Here is a 21,094-nt window from a genome sequence, read left to right on the forward strand (position 1 = left end):
GAACAGTATACAACTCCCTAACATAGCATCTTTGAAAATGTTGTATACCATGCACACGTTGTGAATGTCGGAAATCAACGTCAAGTAAAACGAGTACCTAGTGAGCATTAATAATAGCTAAGAAATAAAAAACTGCACTTTTAACTGATTTAATTGGGGCCCTTAAATGATGTAGAAAATATTACATATAGATCTTGAGGACACAGGAACACACTCTAATAGGCCTAGTACTTGCTCACAAATTTTATGAACCCCTGTCGTAAATTACTGGTAACAGTTATCCAAAGCAACTTTATTCATAAATTTTATTAATAAGTTGAACAAATTTTTTTCCTTTTCCCAACCTTTATAGGCAAGTCGACTCAACCCCCTGCCAGTTCCAACCCTTTCCCACTACAGTATGTAAATAACCTTTTACGCAATGTAGATTTAAAACCTCAAGCTTCAATGGCTACTTGTGACAATGTAAGAAGTAGTTTAGTGATATTTTTCATCTCACAGGATGTTTGCTCTCTCCACGCATTGAGAGCTGCTAAAGTAAAATGTGAATTCATTCCAGAGTAATTTCTTCATTGCAGACGTGGGTAAATTTTTGCAATTCCTTGACCACGTGCGTCAGTAATAATTTTTTTTGTGCAACCTTTGTGTGTAAACTACTTCATGATTTGTCAAAAGTAGCCATTGAAGCTTGGGTTTTTTAATCGACATTGCATAAAATGTTATTTACTTACTGTAGTTGGAAAGGGATCGGATCATCGGAACTGGCAGCGGTTGGGCCGACTTGCCTATAGTGCCAGTATTGTTACAAACAAAGGATTCTGCGTCCGGTACGCAATGTTTTACGCAATTATGCATAATCTTCAAATTGCCTGAGTTCGACGAACAAAACTTTTATTTTGAGTAACAAACCCTAAATACATTCTCACAACTATGCCTATTCAAACATAACAAAACACATTTTGAATGACAGTCTTTCTTTCTTTCATTTAAAAATAGAAAACCACAAACTGCTTTTCAAAAGACCGGAATTTCTTCTGATCCTACAAATGATTGAACTTGTTTCCAAAACCAATAAATCATAACAAACAACTGCAAGGTACACAGTTCCGACCCTTTCCCACTACAGTATGTAAATAACCTTTTACGCAATGTCGATAGTGGGTTGGGCCGACTTGCCTATAGTGCCAGTATTGTTACGAACAAATGATTCTGCGTTTGGTATGCAATGTTTTACCCAATGATGCATAATCTTCAAATTGCTTGAGTTCGACGAACAAAACTTTTATTTTGAGTAACAAACCCTAAAATACATTCTCACAACTATGCCTATTCAAACATAACAAAACACATTTTGAATGACAGTCTTTCTTTCTTTCATTTAAAAATAGAAAACCACAAACTGCTTTTCAAAAGAGCGGAATTTCTTCTGATCCTACAAATGATTGAACTTGTTTTGAAAACCAATAAATCATAACAAACAACTGCAAGGTACACAGTTCCGACCCTTTCCCACTACAGTATGTAAATAACCTTTTACGCAATGTCGATAGTGGGTTGGGCCGACTTGCCTATAGTGCCAGTATTGTTACGAACACAGGATTCTGTGTCCGGTACAGTACGCAATGTTTTACCCAATGATGCTTTATCTTCAAATTGCTTGAGTTCGACGGACAAAACTTTCATTTTGAGTAACAAACCCTAAATACCCTCTCACAACTTGGCATATTCCAACATAACAAAACACATTTTGAATGACAGTCTTTCTTTCTTTCATTTAAAAATAGAAAACCACAAACTGCTTTTCAAAAGACCGGAAATTTCTTCCGATCCTACGAATGATTGAACTTGTTTCCAAAACCAATAAATCATAACAATCAAATGAAGGTACTGAGTTTAACAATGTCTCCATTACAGAGATTGTCGCTGAAAATAGTCTACGGTGCTTTTCCAAATTTCTTGGCCCATGTCTGGATAAAAATCAGAAATGTATTTGGGCCTCTTTAATGCCCAACTGAAACCACTGTACAAAATCATATAGTTGGAAGTTAATGCACAAACATTCTACTCGTTTTACCCCTTTTAGGGGAGTTGAGTAGTATCATTCCAGATCCAGAACATTCAATGTATATATCTTGTAAACAGAGGTACTACAGTATATAATTAATCCAAAGTCTTACATCACGTTCGCCCACTCCGAATCGGAGCATCTACTCCAGGATATTATTAGTCTTATGGTTAAAATCTGTTGAATTTCAGCATTACGTATCCACTAATCTGTCATCAACGAATATACCGAAAATACCAGGAATATCCGAAACAACCTAGAATACCCGCTAAAAATAATACCTTATTAAAATACCGACCCAGACAGTACGTGCGCAAACTCGAGGATACCAATATTCCCGCTGCTACTTTTTATCGTGTGTACCTAACCACTCCCCGTAGTCCCCAACTGTACACATTCTGCACAATCTTAGCCCTTGCATCTGTTGCTTATGCTGTACCGAGTTTTTTTATTTTTGCTTATATACTGACGCACCCTACTTGTATCCTGATACTAGTATATATTCTGTCCTTCCAAGAGCTGTCACTTCCTGTCAAATTTGTATTACGTCATGTGGCTGGAGTGAAAACACTGTGGAATGAATTGCAAGTTTCCTGGTATCCTTATGCCTAGTTGTCCATGACTAGAGAATTTGCACATTGCTTAATGCATTCTGAAAGTGTAGGCTATCTTTATAGGCCTACAGTTGTTTTGCAATATTTTGGCACATTTATGTAGTTTAACCTTCATTATATGTGCACAACTACTACACATTTTCACTCTATTTGTTCTGATTTGCAAAAAAGTTATGGTAAACCTACAAAATATCCAAACCTTTAACCATCTGCTACATCTCAGTGGTTAAACGGTAAGGTCTTACACAGTCTTACCCTGGTAGCTATACGGAAATAACTGAAGAAAACACTTGAGAAAACAGACTTTCCGAATTTGCAACTGAAAGTGCACAGTAGGCTACCTTAAAATTTAAAGGGTGTGAAGACCTAGGACGGTAATCTGACCTAGTTTCGAATGAGGTGTAACAGAAGCGTTAGACACCACCATCAATCCCAGAAAATACGCACACACCTTGCTACCTTCAGTAATTAGACACTAGTGCAACAGTCAGTACATACAGCTGCGGTCAATAACCACAGCACAGTGTATAAACGATACAGCGATGGACATCTCAGGTTCAGCTAAAGATAACAAGGTAACACGTTTCATTACTGTCTGCATTTTGTAGCGACAAGCAGAAAACTTCACTTGCAAGCAACAGAAAGTTAACTTTTTCAGAGCTTGGCACACGGTTTTGGGAGAGTCTTCAATGCCTTTAAATGCTTTAGACTTGGTTTTCAGAACCTGATCAGACACAACTTGGTTATCACTAAAACACTACTAATGAGAAATGCCGAAGTGAGTGTTTGTTCACTATTATTAACAAACTCGAACATGTCCCACCTATCAGTTTAAGTTCCACAATCCATGTGCAAATTTGATGTTATTATTGTTATCGTATAGCCTAGGCTACAGTAGGTCTACTCTAACTAACGCAATGTTAGACACAGTGTGAGACTAGTGCTATAGCCTACGCAAACTAAAAATATATATAAACTTTCTTATCACTAAATTTTCTGATTCCAGTAGTGAATAACAGAGTTGCGGCTACATGTTGCTTGTACAAATTAAAAAAAAATACAACTTAAGTGTGGAGAGACGTACATCTGCTATGGAAGGTAGCAGCAGTTGTTGCCCGCCTTCTTCAGTTTTGACCGAGGAGTTCCTTGTATTTACAACAAGTCCATATGACTGACATCATTTCATGAATGACAGGTGTTCTACAAAAATAAAAGTTTTTATCGATTTGAAGCTAGCACCCATTACGAGCAGACATTTAGCTCAGACACTCAGAGCAGCCACAACAGCAGACAATAACAACAGCCATGCATGAATTTGTATTGTGATCGGCTGGCCACTGTAGTTAGTACGCTTAGATCGTAGACACCAGAAGCTATAGAGGCAGACAATAGCAGCAGCTAATAAGAATAAGATCCGCAATACTTTGTCTTAGTTTTAAGTCGAGTTATGTAGGGGATACAGTGAAATGTCACATCAAGGGATACCACAACAATATGGAACGCCCGAAGGGACAATTTTGACAGCAACGTAGCCTACCAATCTTATTGAAGACATTCTGTTCATGATTGATGACGGCGAAATTTTAAATGAGAGCGATGTCATTTAATATCATAGCGTCACAATCTGATATCACAGTCACTTAATTTCAATTATATTTTGGTGGAATGTTACAATTCTAAAATAACGTTCATTTATATAGAAATCAGACAATCTGCTAGCGTCGAGTTACTTATGTTCTCCCCCAAAACGCCTCTACTTACGTTATTGATTAATTCTTTTATTCCTTGAAAATTTGAGATATAGGAAGTAACCTATCGTCTCTCCCGCCGCGGTAAAAAATACACAAAAATGACGCTAAGTCTGTTATTTATTCATACATTCTGAAACTATACACGATTGGAAAACAAGTTTATACTATATACTTTACAATTATCCGTCATTAGAACTGTTCAAAGCTCTTTGAAAAGGATGGTTGTGCCATGATACTTTTTAAGTAAAAACCACCCTAGAGAGAACCTGTGCACGAACAGCCAAACACCGAACAACTGATCTACTACCCCCATTCACCTTGCATTGTGATCATCGTCAAATTTATATCACAAGTCCATTTTTCTTGGCTCTTCGGGCTCTTATAGCAAACAGAATATCTGTACGGTCATGATACGGAAAATTGAGTGTGCCATGAATGCGCCAACTAGTCAGCTATCGAAACGTACTAAGATATGATTAAGTGTGTAAGTTGGTGGGGCTTTTAACAGGCGTGTTCTACCTTAGCAGCAAAATAACAAATTAGAAAACTAGTAAACAAGGTACCGGTGCAAATGTAAAGAGGTGACGAAGTCGAGGCCTAAGGGACCTAGCGTAGCATAGTCGTCTATAAGATTAAGACAAATGTAAGATAAAGAACTCGATAACACTTTGTAGTGTTTTATAGTTTTTGATGCACTAAGGATGATGATAAACTCTAATGTCAATTGTTGTCGTACTCAGTCTCAGTAACGTTAGCGAAATTAACGTTGGGGACTAAGGCCTGTACTGTAGGCCCTACTGTACTTAAACTGTGATACTAACTCACTGGGCCTAACGTTACTTTAGCAATCTATACAGTAAGACCTAGGCCTACGTTGGGCACCGTATGTAGGCCTAAGTTGGGCAATGCTGGCAGTAGAATGTAGGTGCCTACATTTAAGTGTAAGTCCTATGCTACAAATTACTATTGCCAGTGCACATTTTATCTGAAGAAATGATTACAATACAAGGACTGCTAGCCTCTACACAGAAAATTGGCTTGTTTTTCCATGATGATCCCACTGCCAGGTTAGGCTAAGTATGGGTTGAATATCCACTAGGCCTACCAATTTAACAAAATAGCTTGTGTGTTGGCAGAAAATATTTGTTTATTTTTGTAAACATGGATTAACAAAGGAGACCCAGGCTTTTTAGATTCATAAATATGTCATTCTGTGCTATTCTAGTTAGGCCTGATGTATCTATGTGGCAGGCAGTGACTAATAAAGCAAAGAAGCCATTTCGGAGAGCTCTTGCTCATCGTTCGACAGCATATATTTTTAGAGGGCAACCTTTCATAATAAGATCTGTACATGACAAGGCCTAGATTGTTAAAACTGCTGTATGAGTTTTACTTTGCCTAAGTATGTCCAGAATTTGGGTAACAATCTCCCGGTTTTTCTTTTAAAATTTCCAGATTTATACCTTTAATGAATTGGCAGGTTCTAAGTCACAATAAATATTGGCCAATAGTTATTTTCATTATTTCACGATATTTTCATTTCTCTCAAAACTTGTGTTCCTCCCGAAAGCTCTTCTCTAAGAATGTTGTGACTCATTCCTGTGGCAATCAACCTTAAGAAATGGGTAGTGGGAGCTCATTTCCTCAACATGATGAGTTTGACCTGTCAGATGAACCAGGAGTTGTTAAACGTATCCCCATCGAGATGAACCCTAGGAGGACATTTGGGGGTGCTCTTCGGTCAGTGGGTTCTCTTGGAAGGCGTCCTCGTGGTGTCAGCCTCCGATCTACATTTTCTGTGGAGTTGGATAACACAGAAGTTGAGAAGATCAGAAAAGAATTTGAAATGTACAAAATCAGCAAACAAGCAGAAATGGGAGACTCCTTGAAGAAAGTTAATAAACTGGAAAATGAAAACCGGCGACTCAGAGCAGAGTTACAGGTAAGCGGTTTACCCATTTTTGCTTCCTTCCCAGAGTTGGTGGATAAGTAAGCCTCACTCAGTTTACTGCTCCACATACGAGATGGGAATGTAAGTATTCACGCTCATAAATACCCAAATCAGTGAGTTTTGGTGGCATTTATGTCTTCATCAACCTTAACCTAGCATCACATTTCGTGCCCATTTCATTCCTTTTGAATATGTATATTCATTTCCGGTACAACAGAGAATAATTTTAGTGTCCAAATTTTGCATAGCAGCTTTGAAGGCTCTGAGCTTTGTCTCCTAGAGATACTATAGTTCCTGACTGCACAAAAACTGCAATGCATCTTTGCACAAGTTTGCATTGGTACTTGTCCATTTTGCATAGCTTTTTATGATGCGATGCCCGGATAAAGTATTCCCTGTACAAAGATGAGAGCAATAAGTGCCTCAAACTGTCTTTCCAATCTCGTCCGTGTTTACTGTGTAATAGTAGACGGTGTAACGATTGATATTTTACACTTGTTGCATTCACAGCAATCAGTGATGGTGAATTATATTACTGCATGTAACTTAGTAACATACATACCACGTACCATCGGACAGATGAAGAACCAATCCTTGTTTACCATTTCATTTATCAGTTTTTCTAGCAGTGTCTTCTTCTAGCAACCTACAGAGACAGGATGGATAGGTTTTGAGAGGATGGAGGATGGATTCGTCTCTTTATTTGTAATTGATCTTGTATTTTCTTTCTTACAGGCTCTTCAAAAGACTTGCGACAAGTTAAGAACTCAGAGAGATTTGACGTTGGATGCAGAATACCAAGCTTTGGAAAGAGCGAGTAGCTTCGAGACAGAGAGAAACAAAGTACAGAAGCAGTTCAAGGTATATTCCACACAGTATTTGAAACAGAACAATAATAATAATAATAAGGTGGTGGATCGCATAAGATCTTGTAAAGGAAAATATAGGTTTCATTCAAATCGACCATATCTTGAGTGATGCACAAGATATTGACATTGAGATGGGGTTTTTGTCCAACTAACAGCAAGGAGTATTTTTCATTTTAAGATTTGAAAGTGTTACAATGTCTGTCACTGGACTATCTGCTTAAGAGGAATGGACATTAAGTGTCATCTTATATTTTTCTCTTTTTTTTTTAGTTGTGGGTGATGAATATGAGTGACTTTGTGACAGTCGTTCTCTAGTGTTCATTTAAACGAACAAGATCTTTCAAAATGGCTGATTTTATTACATGTATAATTGTACAACAAAATATGTCAAAGATAGATAGATAAACTGTGAAAAGACTAAAGACACAATCTTGTTTTATTGTTTTTTTTTTCTTCAGATTTTCAGGGAAAGCAAAGAAAGTGAGATCAGAGATTTACTAAAAGCAAAAGAAAAATTTGAAAGAGCACTGCATCATGTAGACCCAGAGGCTTTGTCAGAAATGAGAGGGAAAGATTTGGCAGATGAAGGTGAGATAGTGTGTGCATTTAGGAAGGACCAGTCCTTTCAACCCCCCACCCGACCCCCTCCATGTCCCTCCCCTGCCTCCGTACACAACTCATATTTGGGCTAGTCACAACATATCTCGTTAAACGATGAGTAATTGTTTTATGTAGTAAAAAGTATGAAATGTCTGATGTGTGGATGTTTAGTGTTCATTGCATTTATTTCCCCTCAATTTTATGAGTATTTAGAAACACTACATTTCAAACACAATTGACTACATTTCCATTTCATAAAATGTCCTAACTGTGGCAAAAAATATGAAATTTTTTAGTTTGGAAATGTACGGACTAGGTCATTTATCCAGCCATTGTTTTTTTTCTTTCTAACTAATCCTTCACCAACCTATTGTCATCTTTCAGCCAATAGATTTCAAGAATTGTGGCCGTCTCTTCAGAGCGAGCCATCGATCGGGAGCTCTACCCAACTCCAGTCTCTTCGGAGAGCTTTTGATGAACTTGAAGGATTCCCTACTTCCAGTAGAGGTAAGAGAGATAAAAAAAAAAAAATTCTGATATGAGTTGCACATACACACACATAAGTGTGTTCTTTATTCAGACTGAGAACCCCTGCCCGCACCCCCTTGGCCTATGTGAATATCCCTGAACAATAAAATTCTGTCAGAGGACATGGTGATACTTTTCAAATGACATCTGGGGACTTTGAATTCCTTTGTTCAATCCTCAGTCAGAATTCAAATGCGTACATATGTTACAGACACACACACGCGCTAAGTTTGTACACTGTATCTACACTGTATGTGAGATGTGTAGGTTTGGTGAATAGAATATCAATATGTACACTGTAGGATAGATGTGTAGGTTTGGTGAATAGACCATTAGCTTTGGGGTGGATACCAATTTATCGTATTTGCGGATATTTAGTTACAATGCAATCGTAACTTGGTGGTAACAACTAGTCGGTCTCACGGACAAACCTCCACAGCTGGTTTTGGTTGTCGGAACAGAAGTTTGGTCATCTCGTACGACCAGAAAACCATTAAAAACTTGCCCAGCAGTAGTTTACCCTTAGATTTTTAGGGTTGTGATGGGCAGAAATGTGAGTTAAACAACATCGTGGGAGACCCACCGGCATTTTTTATTAAAACTGTAGTTTGCAGGTAAAAGTTAGAACTATAGGAATCTTCCCAAAGCCTATCAATGTCATAAAGTTTCTTAAAAGTCTTTCAAAATTTCTAACGATATGAGCCGTTTGCTTCTTCCTTTTCTCTTCTCAGCGTGGACTGACCTTCCTTCTCTATCCTTCGCCCAGACGTTGACTTCTTTCTCTTTCTCACCGTCCTCGATCAGAGTTTATGTTTCTGTGTCACCTGATCTGTCACATGATGTACTGTCATTTCTAAAGGTCAGTATCAAACCCAAGAGGGTCCATGTCGTAATTAAATTTTTAAAAGTGTTTACATAGAAAGCAACTCATCTCTCAAGTGGTTTTCAAAAGTGAGGACTCCCAAATGCAAAAATTTGTCGATACCGTCAGCTCGGTAATTTCCATGAATTGCATGTGTTCCATGACAGGCCTAAAAGGGGTGCTTGTAGTAAGATTACTACAGCATCGGTACGAGTACAAGTAGAATTCTCTGTGTTAAGAGTACAGAATATGAGTGCAAAGCTCTAAGCATGAGTACAAGCATTTTGGTTTTGCGCTAGTATCTATAAATGCTTTTGAGTATAAATCTATAAGCCTGGGCGAATGTGCCTACAAGCAGCTATGCTAGAATATGAGTACCAGAGTGGACTCACTACACGCAGGGGTGTGTGTGAAAGCTTGCATCAACAAGATGAACCACTGTGTCCAAAGTAGCACGATGAATGGGGCTGCAGCATCCTGCAGCCAGGCTGCATAATTTCACACAATAGGCAGTTGGTGTTTGTGCTGATTCAGCCTTACTGCCGAGAATTTTGCAGCCCCTGCAGCTTCATATTTCGGACACAATGCATACGTAAGACAGTTTTCTCATCACACGTTAACTTTCATGTCATGTTTTATTTGAAGAAAATATCTCTTCGTCCAAGTGCTTTTCAAAGTATTACTTTTGAAAGTCTACAGGCTTCAAATACATAAGAGGATTAATATTAACAATGTCAAGTTGCTAATTCCAAGTACCTTTGAATGTTAAGTCGAGTTGTTTGAAGTATCCCATGTATAATTGAAATCCCATCCATCTGCTGGTTTTATATATAACTTATTTACTATGTTTTGTTGACTGTTAAGTATCATTCAGTCTACTAAAGTAGAGTTTTAAGGTATGCTGCAGGTTGATTTTGAAGTTTTACCAGTTTTCCCCTTCAGCTTTATATTAGCCGTAAAACAGCAGTCATCAAACTTTTCAGCCCAGACTATAAGTTAGAAACAATATAAACTTAATATCTGCTGGCAAGTTCCAAGAACTGTAGATAAATATTTTGGCATCAGGAAAAAAATGTGCCACCCCTTTGGTTCATGTTCCACAACCTTTTTCAAAGTTTTTTGTTTTTAGTTTTAACAAAGTTAGGAAATTCCATTTCCTTTTTGATCATGCAGTAACGAAAACTGCAAGAGTTACTCATTGCGGAATTGCGACAAATTTAGAAATTTCCTTAATTGCTGTGTTAATGTATGTAAATTGGTCTGTAATCCAATCAAAAATGCTGCCCTGTAATTCAACTCTAAAAGCCTGATTCCTCATAATGTAAGGAAATCGGTTGGTATGTTACTCAAGATTCCTTTGAGCTTTTGTTTGATCAATACTTTTCAAACAACAAAAATTGTCCGTCCGCAAAAGTACTTAAAATGAAGTGCGAGTTGTTAATTATTCGCTAAATAGCTAATCTTTGAACGACAGACAAGCTTACATGATAGAGCCTCAGTTTGACCAATTACAGTTAGGAATAAAAAAATTGGTATGTTTGGCTAAATAGTTGCCAAACATTGATAAAGTGTCACAGTGCTGCTTTAGCATATCACTGCCTAGTTGCTTTTATATTACAATCATGTCCAAGGTAATACTTAAAGAAAGATAAAGAGGCAACTTTAAAGGAATATAAGAATTATGTAACCAAAAAAAATCTCCAACTAGTTTACACACACCAATTTCACCATTTGATCGTTTATTTTTTTGCCAGTCAAGGGAGGCGAACCTCCGGCATCTCTGTGAAAAAGAAAACAGGTTCCTTTCGTTGGTGTCATTCTCTGGACATACAGAGGATGAGGAAGACCAATTCATGAATATGCATGAGGTCAGAAGGAATGAAATCAAGAGATCCAACATATTAGTGGCGGTTGTGTCTAAGGTTGACAGGTGAGGTGTAATTAATAATAATAATAATGGTGATTTATAACATGCACAAATCCAACATAATTAATATCAATAGAGCTTCTTGTACCGTTTGGATGTAACTTTTAGGACAAGTGATCGTGTTTGCCTCAATAATAATGTTGCCAATTTCCGAGCAAAATTTCATGAGGATAAAATATACTCTTAACTTGTTGTTTTAGTGCTTAAGAACACATAGTCTGTAACTTTTTTAAATTATTTGTGGAGACTCAGGAGACTGGCCACCCATATGAAAAAAAGATAATTCATGGTACCTGCAGAAATTCAAATTGCCCAAAAAATAAGTAAATTAATAAGTAAAAAATATAGTAAAAGAGAAAAGTTTAAAAAAGTCAAGAGTTGTTTGAAGAGAAAGAAAAGAGAACATCAGCAGAGTGTTCTACCGTCTTTTCTTTTCATCGTAAGATATCCTGATTTATGGGTGAGTGATTGGTTGTCGGCTTCGCAAACAGTAGTGGTAAATCACCAGTAGTAGCAAACATATTGGCAGGACAATTTAGCAAGGTTTCCAACCCCGTGAAGACATTGCCTAGGTCCGCAAAGCTTTAAAGGCAAATGTATCTTAAGTCTCATTTGTGGACATTTAAAACTCTTGACTGAAATGTCTACTGTTGTTCAAGATTGTTTTCTGAACCATCTTTTCAAAAGTCAAGTAAAATGTTATTTTAATCCTTCAATGCATTTCTGAAATAACACATAAATGTGGCATTGAAGAAATAACATTGTCTTCATGTTTAACAGTTCACTGGAAAGTTTTACCTTAGGTTATTTTTCGGCTACAACATTCCCCAATATTCCTTGTCGGTACTTTGTGGCCATCTCAGCAATACCTGGATGAGCTGTGATGATATTTTCATGTGGAGATGTTTCAATATAGCATATTATCATAATGTCGATTGTTATGAATTGATATAATCAATCTCATGTTTGCTGTCGATTTTGTTTTCATTTCTTATCAATATTATATTCTTTTTCCTTTTTTTTTAATCATTAGTGTAATTGTTTACCTTTGTTCATCCTCAGACTTGTAGAAGAAGATCTGAATCTGGGTTACCTTAGCAATCCTGGAGAAAGGAAGACAATTTGTTTGTTTCACAATATGTCAGAGCAGGCTACGACTCTTTCGAGACAAGTTAAAAGTAAAGGACTTGCTGTGATCATTGAAGATGATCTGACGTTAGAAGGGAAGTTGAATTCACTCTATCTGGAGATAGAAAAGCTGCTGAAACTGGTAAGATTTTGTTTTAAATTTATTTCGTGCAAAAAAGGTTCCATTCCTCCACCACTATTAAATCATCTCAGTTGTCCATTTATGCCATCTCTTCATTTCCGTCCTATAGTCTGTTGTTGTTTGTATATTTTCAATCATTCAAAAAGTTTTACCAGTTATCTCGTTGACAAGCTAGACTTTCTTTAACGATTGTGTAAAAGCAAAGTTGATTTGTCCAACCAGGTTAATACATGTAAACTAAAGACCATTTCAGAATACTCTATGGTAACGGACTGCCCGGGGTTAAATATTCTGTGTCCCACATTGCTTTCACGACCCTATCTTCAATGCATCCTACAGAAGTTCTTAAGCAGCGCAAAACATGAAATAGGTAAATTACTACTTTACGGACGGAAGTCTGATACATGACATAAATCTATGTATGTTTTTGCTTGTTTCAGGAACTAGGTCATGACACCACATCAGAGGTATACCCAGCCTGCAGGGTACCATCCGATGTAATGGAAGGCCCAAGAAATGGTGCATTGTGGGATCTGTACGGAGAAAATGAACAACAACAAACGCTGGTAGCGGCCCTGGACTGTGTTTGTGAGTTGGGCGTGAGTAAGGTAGGTTTTCTTTTATTTGGCATCTTTTTTTGAAATGAACAGATTTGAAAGAGACATGAAGATCCTCAAGGTCAAAGCAACTTACAAATACACAGAATGCAAAGAGAGCCCATCAAATTCCCATCTCTGAAGGCTGTTTTTGTTACTAAGGTATGATGATGGTGAATGTATTTGTTTGCAGATTATGTGTAATATGCACATTCTGCGATAACCTGTGATGTGAGTCATCAGACCTTTGAGCAAATCTTCCACAATTAAAAACAAAAATGAACGATGAGTGTAAATAATTTGAATGTGACTTTTAATGTTGATAGTATGATGTATTAGTTTGTTTGAAGCCCTTTGAAGTGGTAGAAGGGGGGAGGGGGGGGGGGTGGAACCCTACATTGTTTTAACATGTTAGCAATTAAAAATGGATACAGATGACACTGCTGATACAGCCTGTACAACTTTCCCTATATGTTTGTCTCCATTTTAGCTGCATGATAGACTCAATGAGCACATACTAGCAGCTGGTCCTCTCCCGCCTCTCTTGGTCCTAGGAGGGCCTGGTTCTGGTAGATCCCTCCTCCTTGCTAGGTGGCTGTCCAATCACGTGAAGCGGAATCCGTCTTGCCTGGTCCTATATCACTTCGTGGGATCACCGTCCAGCAGGAGTGCGGTCGTAGTCAATATGATACAGAGATTGACATCACAAGTGAGTCGGGATACCGAGGGTTAGCCAGGGTTTGCCATGCATCCAGATTTACCCGGACATGTCCTCTCATTGCTATCTTATGTGAACATCTGAAAATTGGAAGAATGAAAAATTCCCAGGTTTTTAGGTAGTTCTGACAAAGTTGTAAAAAGTTGCAAAGTTTTTAGTAAAAAGCTGTTTTGACAGTGATTTGGCCATCTAGCTACTCCAATGAGCACAGAAAGGCAAATGGTCACACCATCCTGATCTTACAAGACATATTGCATTGTAACTTCCATTTATGGTACTATTTCAATATGGATGCTAGGTGCCTAGTCATTGCTCACCCACAAAGGGGATGGAGAACATGGTCCCCCTCCCCCAGGCTGTGACAACTTTGTCCTCTTTTCGTCATATAAAACAACGTAAAGCCTAGATTGTGTGGCTTTCTCATGTTCTTTCGTTTCTCTCATGACAAACACACAGTTTCCCTCCAAGACTGTTTAAATTTGAAAATGGGAAAGTCCTTTTCTGTTGTTATTTTTGGAATGAGAATTTATTTTTCTCCTCTTACTTGTACTGGGTATTAAAGATATATATATATATATATATATATATATATATATACACACATATATTTTTTTCATTATTTGGATTTTACTTTTTCTCATTCAACAACAGGTGATGCAGATAGTGCCATCGTCCCAGAATTTGACCTCTGACCCATCCAGGCTGCTAGAAGAATTTCCTTATTGGCTGGAAAAGGTCTCAACTAACCTGCCGGATGGAGTGGTTTTGGTCATTGACTCCGGAGATCGATTTCAGGTACTTTTTTCAAGCATTTTCAAGCATTTGATTGATTTTGTTGGGACTTCCTATATAGTGGAGGAGATTTATGTTTGTCTATGTGTGTATGTGTTTGGGGGGGGGGGGGGGGGTATTATGAACCTTCTATGAAATTTCCACACCCATTATCCGATGTGCCTTCCCAGCCAAATTCCCACCACCCTAACCAAGAACCAAGTAAAATGTAGGCTGTATACCCACACATGTATCTCACATAACATTTCACCCTTGGCACCTCCCAAATTACAAGTCTTACATTTACCAAGAAACATGTAAAATGTGGTTTTAATACCTTTTTCTTTTCCTCTCACTAATCAGGGGGACAATGATTTGATTTAATTAAGAGAATAGTAGCCCTAGGGGAAACTGTAATATATCTACAAACTTAACTCACACATGTAATACATGTTTTACAAAGTCAAATTTAGTTTTCTGCAACTTGCTGTAAATGCTCTCCTGTTTTGGTTTTGAGAGTTCCTTCAGGTTTGAGAATTCCTTCAGTTCATTTCAAACCTTTTCAAAGCCCAGTTACACAGTCAGTGGTAACTGTTATATACAAAGCCGATTGTACATTGTTTGGTTTACGTCAGTTCTTGTACATACCTGCCCTCGTGAGAATAAAAATGATTTTTTTATTTTATTTTATTTTTATTTTTTGGAATGATCATTGTTAGCATTTTCAATGATAGTCACCTATTGATTAACGTTTTGTTTTTAATTCAATTCTGTTGTTTAGACATGTGAGGATAACCTTGCTTGGCTTCTCGATCCTCTTCCAGTGGAGAGTCGAGTGATCATCTCAGCTCAGGTAGAAACATGCCCTAAAGTATGGAGGTGAGTGTCTATAACCCTGTTTGATGTTACTGCAGAAGTGGAAAACTGAAGAGGAGAAAAAAAAAAAATTGACCTTAGTGATAGTAGTCCTCAAGATTGGAATGTCATTTAATTCTTTTTATTGAACTTAAGATTTCATGACAACATTCGCAATAAATTGATTTTATAAAGTTTCAAGTCTCTGAAGATGGATCCTTTGCTTTGAAATGTTGTTTTCCCCAATTAATTTACTCCAATCACTTCTTAAAAAGGCAAACATGTAGAACCATTTTAAATCAAGAGGATAGTTTCCTTATCTTTCCTCTCCCCTCCCTTCCCCCACCCCTTCCCCACCCCTTACCCCACCCCTTACCCCACCCCTTCCCCCACCCCAATGTGATTGTCTAATTTAGAAATATTGCTTTTCTTGCATTCAACATTTAACACCGCAACATTTAAAATATAATTTACTTTCTCTGTTCGACCAGGTCTTGGCCAGTTTTGGAGATTGATCCCTTATCAGAAGAAGAGATTAGTGAGTTTCTCCAGACTATCCCTCTAAAGAAGGACTCCTATCTCTCAGAGGACATGGAGAGGCAGGTCCTAGAGAGGTGCGGAATGGGCGATGCCGTCCATCCTCTGTTCTTGACTGTCCTGATGTCTGCCCTCCTCTCCAATCTGAGATGGACAGACGAGGAAGTTGTGGAATGTCTGAACTGCCCCAACACCGAGCAGTTATACCAATATTTGATTCAAGATATCTTAGGACGACATAGTAGAGCAGCTCCTCACGTTAGAAAGGTAAGTTACACGTTTGAAAGATTTCATGTTTTGGCAAATTGCTTTCCTTATCTTGAAAGGAACTTTTTTCAGTTCAGGAGAGAAGTAATTAACAAAACTCTTTTATGTAAGTATCGAAATTAATTTAGGCAAGAAAAAGATAAACACCTCAATTTTGAGCCAGGGTTTGAAGCAACAACCTTTTTAGATGCTTGGTTTGTTTTACCTAAATACCAAATAATCTGTTTCTCTTGTAATGGAAACAGAATATGGCAAAGTTCTTCCCCTTTAAATTCTTTTCAGGCATTGCAGTTGATTTTGGTGTCTCAGAACGGCATTCCAGAATCGGCTTTATTCGATCTCGTACCAGAACTGACCTGGAACACATGGGCTCCTGTCTGTCAAGAACTTCAAGATAGATACATTTTGACGGTGAAATGCGGACTCTTAAATTATGCTTACAAACAGGTATGTGTAATCGTAGTACCTTCAATGAGTACAGTTTATCATGGTATACAGCGAGTACGCAATGGTAGAGAGCGCAAATGTCCTTTCTAACGGATAATAATTAGTAAATGGCGAACTCTCCCGTTCTGCTTCATGGTTTTAGTCATATCCTTCGATTTCCTGTTTTCATTGATGATTTAATAAGATTAGTTTAGTTTATAGACCCAGGGACCAGTAAGCCATACTGTAGCTTATTTGGGACTCTATCCATGTTAGATTGCACCAGGATAAGACAGATTTTATATTTGTAGCAGGAAATATTTTAGTGTTCAAGTCTTGTGTAGCAGTTTTCAAAGGCTCTGATATCTGTCTCATTTGGATACTATAGCGTCTTTGTAGAAAGTTTCTATACAGCTTTATGTTTGTTTAGCCACTTGACCTTTCTGTATAGCAGTTTGCATTGCGATACTGGATAAAATATTCCCTGTGTAGGGTCTGGAATCTGTGTGCACCATGCATGGAGAAAATGTTCCTAAGTTTTACCGATGGATTTAAATTTGTTGCATCGTTCTGGTAAATGGGCAAATTTCAGTAATATGTCATGAAAGTGGTACGACAAACAGTCGATGCTTCGTTGTTTACTTACTTCAATCTTAGCTGTTTCCATTTAGGCTTTGTAGTGTTAAATGGTTTCACTCAGAAAGATGGCCGCAATTTGACATGTTACCATGGCAACTACAGTGTCTGATCAAGGCAACTACATAGGTATAGTACAGTCTACAAATCACAGGAACTGCAGCATTGCCATATAATAACAAAACATATCGAAAAACGTTGTATGAACTTTTTGCACTATAAATGACAGGCCAGATTATGCAGATTTCTTTGAGTCTATGTCAATATTTTTTATGAACATTTGTTAAGTGATTGTAAAATATTGTAATATTGTAGTAAGGAATTAATTAATGTACATCTCTTCAAGTACAAAATTTAGTGAATATTTATAAAACATTGTCATACAATTCCAGTCTAAAGTAAAAACATACGTATTGCTTGTACTATTTTTATGTGGTAATATCTTTGTTTATTTGTTGTTTTTTTCTTTCAGGCTAGGATTGCCGTGCAATTATTGTTTTCTCCTGACGAGGAGCTAGTTCTCTCAAGGGATGAGTTGACCGAGTACTATATGAAGGCAGTGAGGTAGGTGTACTGACGGTGATTGATTAGTGTGTACAGTTTTATCAAGCGACAGATCAGGTCCTGGGGACAATTATTTCCACAGGACCTTGAAGTATTCTATTTTTCTTTAATTATATTCATAGGAAAATAAGAACACCTTATACTTTATCCAATATTTCACCAGGCCCCTTGTTGACCCAGGTCACTGGGGTTGTAGCCCTTCATCCAAACCCCTCCGCCCCCCACATGTCCATGAACAGAGACGTCTGGTATATCGGGTGGGATCGGTCTAATCTCTAATTCAAATAATTGCCTCACAGTTCTGACATTTATAGAATTCCCGGAAAAGGTCATGGAATTTATAAAGAGAAAGCCAGTCGTCATGAAAAGAATATGCAGTGAACTCATTAATGAACTCAGTAATATTACCCAATGCATTAAGCTATGAAAATAAATCGATACTGACAAGATTCAAAGATCATCCATTTGCGAGTAAACTACAAGTTGTTTCAGTCGGATACCAAAATTGGACAAAGTGAAAACTACCTTTTTTTTTAATGCAAACATTTTTTTCTTCTGAGTTTAGCTTTTTAAACTTCGCTCAAATTATCCTGGATCTTTTGCCCTTTTGACCTTTAAGATAAGTTTGGTAATAAATTGTCCCAATGAAGGAAAAATGCTTTGAATGTAAGCAATAGAATGGTTTTTGAAGTTTAAACAAAAGTGGGCCCCATTTTCGACAATGTTGATGAAATTTGCATTCTACAAATTTTCAGTTTTGCTTTGTTGAAGTCGAGGGACCGATGTCCAGGAAATTAACACCATTTCTCTCTGTGTATATCTTGTGGGCTTTTTTTTCTCTTCAAAATATAAAAAAAATTAGTCAGAAACTCCTCTTTGTGAACACGTTTAGCTGCTTTTCACTGCTTAGGTCAAACAATGCCACATGCCACATTTGCGACGAGCTTCCAGGGTTGTTACAGTCTTCAGAGAACCTGCCTCTGCTCAGAGAATTTGCCAGCAACGTGGATGTATTTAGAATCCTCTACACGAGAGGGAGGTATGCAGATATATTGAATTGCTGGCAAACCGTCGGATTGGACAGGCTTTCCGTTTCAAAAGAGTACTTTGAAATCATCAAGCGAATGGAAGAAGGTAATGTCTAATTCTGTATTTGAGAACTCTCAAAAAATTTGGCTATTTGTTGGCCCAAAAATGTTTGGGATTTGACCAAATGTCCACATTATATCAAAACTTTAAAAAGATATGAGAGTCTTGTAATATTTTAGTTGGCATATATTCACTGATATTTACTTCTATCAAGCTCCCTGTTTTGTCTCAATTTTTAAATGGTTGCCTCAAGCAAAGTTGATAGTAATTTCATCTTTGCATTTTCATCAGTTATACACGATGGTTTAGATGTTGATCTTTCCTAGCAATGTGACCCCCCCCTTCCACATTCCCCCTCTTCACCCTCTAATGGAGGAAAGTCTAGGTAGGTCACTGAATTGAAATAAAATTTTCTAGAAGTGTGTCATCAAATTTGTAAAACCCCCTCACTCCCCCTTCCCACCCCCCCCCCATACAGTTCTCATCTGATACAGTACAAATAATACTGACTTGACAAGTTGACAACAATGCCACCACTTCAACGTTATCCTAAATCCTTTTCTGGTCTGTTCAGCTGCTGCGTTGAATGATACTCCTTGCCCTGAGGTTGCTAACCTCTTTGAGATGGTTGGAAAATTCTCCAAGGATCTAGGGCTGTTAAATCAGGTAAGTTTTATGAAATACTTTTATTATTTTATGTCTTCTGATTGATATGCATAGGACTAAACTTCTAAATTACCAAATAAAAAAAATAACAAATAAAAATAATACTTTCAAATGCAAAAGTAACCGCCATTTTGGAAATGTGTATCCATACCAGTTCAAATTTCATGTGTTAGTGGCTTAAGGTATAAATCCAGTAGCAGACAATGTAACATTTATCGTAAAGAAATTAATATTTCATATTCTTCCCCAATTTTATATTTTGTCCCAAACCCGAGATTTGGTTGATTGGATCTAACAAAGTTTGACTGGCTAAAACCTCCCTTACTCCAGAAAGTAGATCGCAGTGGGTAGTCTGATGTCATGGCATGTGTTTCTCGAAAGCTTTCCTATTATAAACTTTCTTGGTGATTTTATCCATGAAAATGTGATATGTTTGGAATGTTTGCTTAAATTAACTGTAAATGTTCTCTGTATGAAGAATTTCATCAAAATAAAAACTTTCTAGTAGAAATATATTTATATATAAAATATATATATATATATATATATTTATATATATATACATTATAAAGAAAATCAAAACATTTTCTGCTCAGTTGCCATGGTGACATCATTTTCTCAGCTGTTGCCAGATGTCTGCACAAAATATAATCAATTTTGAATAAATTTATTATCTTTACCATACGAAATGCTGTGAGGATGTGGTGTTGACGTAAAGTCGCACAGAAACATTTCCAGCAAATTTTTTTAATCAGCCAGTAGATTATCCCTAAGTTCAAGAAAGAGAATGTTGAAAAATGACACTACAAAATTTGTCGTCATTGCAGGCTGTTTGGGCGTTTCAGAGGGCCTTAGAGGTTCGAGAAGCCATCGATCCAGACGACCCCAGCGTGGGTCGGTGTTTCTATCTCCTGGGTAGTCTACACATCCAGTGGGGAAAGGTGGCTTCTGCAGAATCTTACTTCAAGCAAGCATTATACATCTGGGAGATGTGTGAAGCCTCTTGCCAGCAGTGGGTCACGAAAGCACTCGATTCTCTGGCTATTCTGTACAAACGGCAAGGAAAGTGAGTATCGAAACAGACCTGTCATCTATGTCATTCGATGGAGTGATTGATTGATCTGTTTAGTTTTGGGTTGACTTTAGTTTATTTCACTTTTCTTTCTGGATATACTTAAGTTCAATGAAGGGAACTTTGTGGCTGAAAACTAGAAGGTATTAACACAGCCTGACATCGATTTTATTCCATGGATTGATTGATTAATCTGTATATATTTTGGTCGAGCTTATGTTATTCACTTTTCTTGTTGGATTATTTGACTGCTTCACGTTAGAAAGTTATTTGCCTTTCAAACTGTTTCAGCCCCCCCCCTAAGAAAAAAGTTTTAATATACTAAGAAACCTTTGAATTTTCATGCCACCAATGATGGATTGAATTTGACGGACTAAAGTAACAGTTCATTTCATCAAGTACCGTAGGGTTCTTCAACATTCCAGAATGTTATCACTAGGTTGTGACAGGCTCATTATAA

At 37.4% G+C, this 21,094-nt stretch overlaps 2 protein-coding genes across 5 annotated transcripts in view; one reads left to right on the plus strand and one right to left on the minus strand.

The window, feature by feature from the left end:
• LOC139964990 (uncharacterized) overlaps positions 1 to 4,054 on the minus strand; it is a 52,625-nt gene extending 48,571 nt beyond the window's left edge. The window contains exon 1 of one of the 2 annotated variants that reach the window (XM_071967122.1): positions 3,764 to 4,054. The gene's annotated coding sequence lies outside the window, so the exon portion shown is untranslated. The remainder of the gene's footprint in view (positions 1 to 3,763) is intronic. The other variant, XM_071967125.1, reaches the window with a different exon arrangement.
• The window catches only part of LOC139964988 (nephrocystin-3-like), a 30,083-nt gene that overhangs the window by 6,274 nt on the left and 2,715 nt on the right, over positions 1 to 21,094 (plus strand). The window contains exons 1-18 of one of the 3 annotated variants that reach the window (XM_071967115.1): positions 4,905 to 4,989; positions 6,001 to 6,372; positions 7,117 to 7,242; positions 7,709 to 7,838; positions 8,235 to 8,357; positions 9,110 to 9,237; positions 10,995 to 11,170; positions 12,230 to 12,437; positions 12,878 to 13,045; positions 13,524 to 13,742; positions 14,403 to 14,546; positions 15,304 to 15,401; positions 15,869 to 16,181; positions 16,464 to 16,628; positions 17,716 to 17,807; positions 18,718 to 18,941; positions 19,471 to 19,562; positions 20,390 to 20,628. In XM_071967115.1, the coding sequence (XP_071823216.1) occupies positions 6,052 to 6,372; positions 7,117 to 7,242; positions 7,709 to 7,838; positions 8,235 to 8,357; positions 9,110 to 9,237; positions 10,995 to 11,170; positions 12,230 to 12,437; positions 12,878 to 13,045; positions 13,524 to 13,742; positions 14,403 to 14,546; positions 15,304 to 15,401; positions 15,869 to 16,181; positions 16,464 to 16,628; positions 17,716 to 17,807; positions 18,718 to 18,941; positions 19,471 to 19,562; positions 20,390 to 20,628 (2,966 nt within the window). In that variant the 5' untranslated portion in view covers positions 4,905 to 4,989; positions 6,001 to 6,051. Of the gene's footprint in view, positions 1 to 4,904; positions 5,074 to 6,000; positions 6,373 to 7,116; positions 7,243 to 7,708; positions 7,839 to 8,234; positions 8,358 to 9,109; positions 9,238 to 10,994; positions 11,171 to 12,229; positions 12,438 to 12,877; positions 13,046 to 13,523; positions 13,743 to 14,402; positions 14,547 to 15,303; positions 15,402 to 15,868; positions 16,182 to 16,463; positions 16,629 to 17,715; positions 17,808 to 18,717; positions 18,942 to 19,470; positions 19,563 to 20,389; positions 20,629 to 21,094 lie in introns of those variants that run through there. The other 2 variants (XM_071967113.1, XM_071967116.1) reach the window with 2 other exon arrangements.

Source organism: Apostichopus japonicus, chromosome 23 (assembly GCF_037975245.1).
Source record: "Apostichopus japonicus isolate 1M-3 chromosome 23, ASM3797524v1, whole genome shotgun sequence".
NCBI classification, from domain to species: domain Eukaryota; kingdom Metazoa; phylum Echinodermata; class Holothuroidea; order Aspidochirotida; family Stichopodidae; genus Apostichopus; species Apostichopus japonicus.